Source organism: Dendrobium catenatum, unplaced genomic scaffold (assembly GCF_001605985.2).
Source record: "Dendrobium catenatum unplaced genomic scaffold, ASM160598v2 fragScaff_scaffold_133, whole genome shotgun sequence".
NCBI lineage: Eukaryota > Viridiplantae > Streptophyta > Magnoliopsida > Asparagales > Orchidaceae > Dendrobium > Dendrobium catenatum.
The window spans coordinates 7,161,274-7,166,157 of record NW_021318595.1 but is presented as its reverse complement, the minus strand read 5'-3'; the positions used below and the strand labels follow the sequence as shown (position 1 = coordinate 7,166,157).

Here is a 4,884-nt window from a genome sequence, read left to right as displayed (position 1 = left end):
CTCATGGTAAACTTCCCTTGATTGTGGCTGATAAAGGGAAAGATCTAATAAAAGGTAATGAATTGTCTTTAACTTCTTTAGAAGATTGAGTTTTCTTTGTGGATGGGGAAATTGATCGGTCTCTTCCTAGGGGGCCTTCCGATAACAGCAATGATAAAACTATTTTGTTATCTGACCTTTATAACTGTGATGCTTACACTGATTCTGAAATTAATATTGTGGCTAAATGTTATGCTAGAGAACATAATGATTTTAGTTTTTTTAAGAGCAGGGGTAAACGTGGGAGGAAACCAATAGATGTTATTTTACAGTCTCCGAGAAGCACTCGATCGCATACTTCCCACTAATTCTATTTTTTATGTTTAACGCCATTATTTGGAATGTGCGGGGTATTGGTCGCCCCTCGTCTAAGCTTAGGGTTAAAAATTTATGTCGTATCCATAACATTGCTATTCTTGTTTTACTTGAACCTCTTCTTTCTACTGATAAATTATCTTCTACTGCTAGATTTTTGGGTTTTAATAATGTTAAGTCTAATGTTGCTAGTAAAATTTGGGTTTTCTAGAAAGATTTTGTAAGAGTTGATATTATTGGTGATTATACTCAAGTTTTACGCTATAATATTGAAAGTTCTAATGTTCAATGTTGTGCTTCCTTCGTGTATGCCGCCTCCTTTCGGTATATTAGGAGGTCTTTATGGGAGCAAATTTTGGGTGTTCATAATGTTTGTAATATTCCTTGGTTGGTTTTGGGTGATTTTAATTTTATTACTAGCCCGGACGAACGTATGGGAGGGTCTCTTCCTATTTATCACTCTATGGAGGATTTGGATGATATGATTTTAGCTTGTAATCTTAATGATATTGGTTTTTTGGGTACACTTGGCATCGTGGCCACTTGTGGCAAAGGTTGGATATAGTTATTTTTAATATTTCTTGGCTGAATGCTTTTAATTTAACTAAGGTTGAACATCTGAGTCGTACTTTATCTGACCATTCCCCCTTGCTTATTAACATTAAGAATAATCCTACTGGTTTTCTGTCTCAGTTTAGATTTCAAAATATGTGGTTGCTTCATGAGTCTTTTCTTGATCTTGTTCAGAATAATTGGAATGCTCCTCTTTATCCTGATAATTCTATTTCTAGCATGAAAAGACTTTGGCTTAAGTTGAAATGTCTTAAGATGGTTTTGAATTGGTGGAACCACAATGTTTTCAAAAATTTGTTTACCAACATCTTGCTTGCTGAAAATAAAATTAACTCCCTGGAAGAGTTGTATCAGTCGGATTCCTCTGAGGCTAATTTGGGGATTCTCAATGAGGCCAAAGTGGATCTTGCTAAGCTTCAAGTTCAAGAAGAAACTTATTGGATACAAAAAGCTGCTATCAAACACTTAGTGGATGGTGATAAGAATACTAAATATTTTCATGGCTTGGTTAATAGGAAACGTTCTAAAAACATTCATAAAATTTCTTGTGAGGATGGTTCTATTACTGAAAATAGAGATGAGATTGCTAGTTTGGCTATCAATTATTTTCATAAACATTTGAATAAGTCCTTGAATCCTGTGTCTATTGATAATACTGCCTATATTCCTAATATCATATCTCAAGAAGATAATAGTTCTTTATCTAGGCCTCCTGTTCTTGAGGAGATTAAAAATACCTTATTTGAGATGAATACTATTCTGTGGCTGGGTTTAGTATTAAGTTCTTCAAAAAAAACTTGGCCTATTATTTTCAATGATGTTTTTTCTGCTGTTACGGATTTCTTTAATGGTGCTCCGATTCCCAAGTTTTTCACTGCTACTTATATTGTTTTAATTCCTAAGAATAATGATGTTAATTCTTAGAATGATTTTAGACCGATAATTTTTTGCACTATGTTCTATAAGCTTATTTCTAAAATTTTTATGAGTAGGTTAACTATTTTTCTACCTATGATTATTTCTCCTTATCAAATGGGTTTTATTAATGGTCGTGCTATTGTTGAAAATATTCTTTTAGCTCAGGAACTTTGTCAGGATTTGGATGCCAAGGTGAGAGGTGGTAACATGATTATGAAATTGGATATTGCTAAGGCGTATGACAATCTCAATTGGAGTTTTATTTATAGCATGCTTAGTCTTTTTGGCTTTGATAGCAATTTCATTAATCTTATAAAATCTTGTATTGAATGTCCTTTCTTTTCTATAATTATCAATGGTAAGAGTCATGGCTACTTTCAAGCTTCTCATGGTATGAGGAAAGAGGACCCATTGTCTCTGGCTATTTTTATTACTGCTGCTGATTATTTATCTAAGTGTTTGGTTAATTTCTTTTCAACTATCCTAGTCTCTACTTCAAAACTTTAGGTGGTGTTCACATCTCGCATTTATGTTTTGCAGATGATTTCATTATCTTTTCTAATGCTGCTAAGAATAGGATTGCTAAAATTTTGAGGTTTTTTGGTCTTTTTGAATCTGTGAGTGGTCTGTCTTTCAATAAACATAAATGCTATTTTATAGCTTCTAAAAATGTTTTAGCTGATCGTATTTTGAATATTAGGAATTATACTGGGTTTACTCAAGCTGTTCTTCCTATTAATTACTTGGGGATTCTGCTTTTTAAGGGCAAAAAAGATCATTTATGTTTGATGATTTAATTTCTAAGATTCAGCATAGTCTATTCTTTTCGAATTCGAATTTTCTTAGTTTTGGTGGTCGCCTTACCCTTATTAAGAGTGTGCTTTGTTATCTTCTTATTTATAGTTTTCAAACAATTTTTCGTACTAAAGAGGTTTATCTTAGAATCGATAGGACTTTAAATAAATTCTTTTGGCAAGGTTCTGGTAATAATTCTAAGATTCATTGGAGGAGTTGGGGTGATTGTTGTGGTACAAAACAAGAAGGTGGGTTAGGTTGCAAAGATATGTTTGATATGGCCTGTGCTTTTTCTTTTAAGTTGTGGTTTAACTTTCGGGCTAATGAGTCTCTTTGGGCCAATTTTATGATGTCCAAATATTGTGGGGAAAGCCACCCGTCCCTGTGTTACTTCTCTAGGGGTAATTCTAAAGTGTGGCATCGTATTTTCTCGGTTAAATGGAAAGTGGAGTCTTCTACAATGTGGGGTCTTGGCAATGGGAACATTTTCTTTTGGCAAGATAAGTGGCTTAATGGGGAGTTGATTGGCGATTTACTTAATACTGTTTCTATCTCTCAATCGAAGGTTAACTATTTATTCAATGCTAATGGTTGGGATGTGGAGAAAATGTCTACTGTTTTACGGGATAATATTATTCAACTTATTTAAAGGTTCCTATTAATAGCAATGTGAAGGATGTGTTACTTTTTTTGGGTTCTAAAGATGGCTCTTTCAGTATTAAGCAAGCTTAGCATACTTTTAGATTTAAGAAGGTGTCTTCTAAGTTGTTTAACATGATTTGGCACAATACTATCCCCTTTATTGTTTCTATTTTTATGTGGATAATTCTTCATAACTACATTCCCACTGATGATAATTTGAGGAAGAGAGGATTTATTATTACTTCAAAATGTCAATGTTATTTCCATGTTGATAATATGCATCATGTTTTTATTTCTATTCCTATTGCGGTCAAAGTTTGGACGTTTTTTGAAGATTTATTTCATCTGAATTTCTATGTTAGTTCTAATGCTATTTCTCAATTATTGGACCTTTGGTTTGTTAGATCCAAGGGTCATATTAGGAATGTGATTTCTTCTCTCATTTGTTGGTATCTTTGGTTGGAAAGGAATGACTCTCGTTTCAATGGGGGACATATGAACCACCAGAGTAATATTTTAAAAATTAAAGAGAAGGTTCTGGCTCTTTACTCTTCCAATTTGATTTTGTTAAAGAACTTTAGGAATTATCATTACACCCTCTCTTTCTTTGGTATTAACAGGAAGGAGGATTTTAGTCATGTGAGAACATTCTATTGTAAGTGGTGCAAGCCTCTTCCTAATTATTTTAAGGTTAATGTGGCTTGGGCCAAAGTTAATGGTATTTATGGCTATGGTGGTATTATCAGGAATCACTTTGGCAATTGTATTTTTACTTTTGCTGAGCCGGCTAATGCTCTGGATAGTCAAAATGCTCTCTTTAATGTGATTCTTCATGGGTTAAATCTTTGCTATAATTTGAACCTGAAGAACATTATTCTGGAGGTGGATTCCTTATATGATAGCCTTTTATGCCTTCATAAGAATGATAGTATATGTGCGCCTTCTCAATTTTATATCCGTAGAATTATAAAAGACAAGTTGAGATCCTTCTTGTACTCTTTTTCTCTTATTACAATGGAAGGTAATGCTGTTGCTAACAATGTGGCTATTTTGGGCACTTTGCTTAAGAATTATAATGACTTTACCTTTTTTTAGTTGCCCATCCATATTCAGGGACTTATCAATTTAGATCAAAATGGTTTTCCTTATGTTTGTCATTAAGTTTGGTTGGTTCTTTTTTTTTTTTTTCCGTTCTGGTAAGTTTGGTGGGTTTTGTTTTTTCTGCTGGGGGTTTTCCTGTTTCTCCCAGTTTTCTATTTCTGGGTCGGTGGTTGGTGGTTATGTTGGATTGTTTGTTTCCTAGTGATATTGGGCTTGGCCTGTGCTGGGAGGAGCGCTTAGTGTGTCTTTTGAACTGGTATCTTGCTTACGGTTGCTATTTGGGGGTCAATCATGTTGTTTTCTTGACTTGGGGGCTTTATCTTCTCTGTGTTTTGTCTGCGCCCAAGAATTTCGTTAAGGCTTTATGGAATTACAATACTATTTCTGGTTATTTTTTGAGTGTGATTGCCTGGAGGGATTGTCGGAGTGGCTGGAGTATTGGTGGCAATTTTGGGTTCCTGGACGGTTTACTGGTGGGTTCTTATGTTCATCGTAAGATCT

At 34.2% G+C, this 4,884-nt stretch overlaps 1 protein-coding gene across 1 annotated transcript; it reads left to right on the top strand.

The window, feature by feature from the left end:
* The first annotated feature begins 1,062 nt into the window (after nt 1–1,062).
* LOC110100090 lies at nt 1,063–1,851 on the top strand. Its single transcript, XM_020827484.1, has one exon. The coding sequence runs from the start codon at nt 1,063–1,065 to the stop codon at nt 1,849–1,851; it is 789 nt and encodes a 262-aa protein (XP_020683143.1).
* The last annotated feature ends 3,033 nt before the right edge of the window (nt 1,852–4,884 follow it).

Excerpts from the sequence above, each read along its gene's own strand:
- LOC110100090 (XM_020827484.1), top strand. The coding sequence starts at position 1,063 with ATGTGGTTGCTTCATGAGTCTTTTCTTGATCTTGTTCAGAATAATTGG.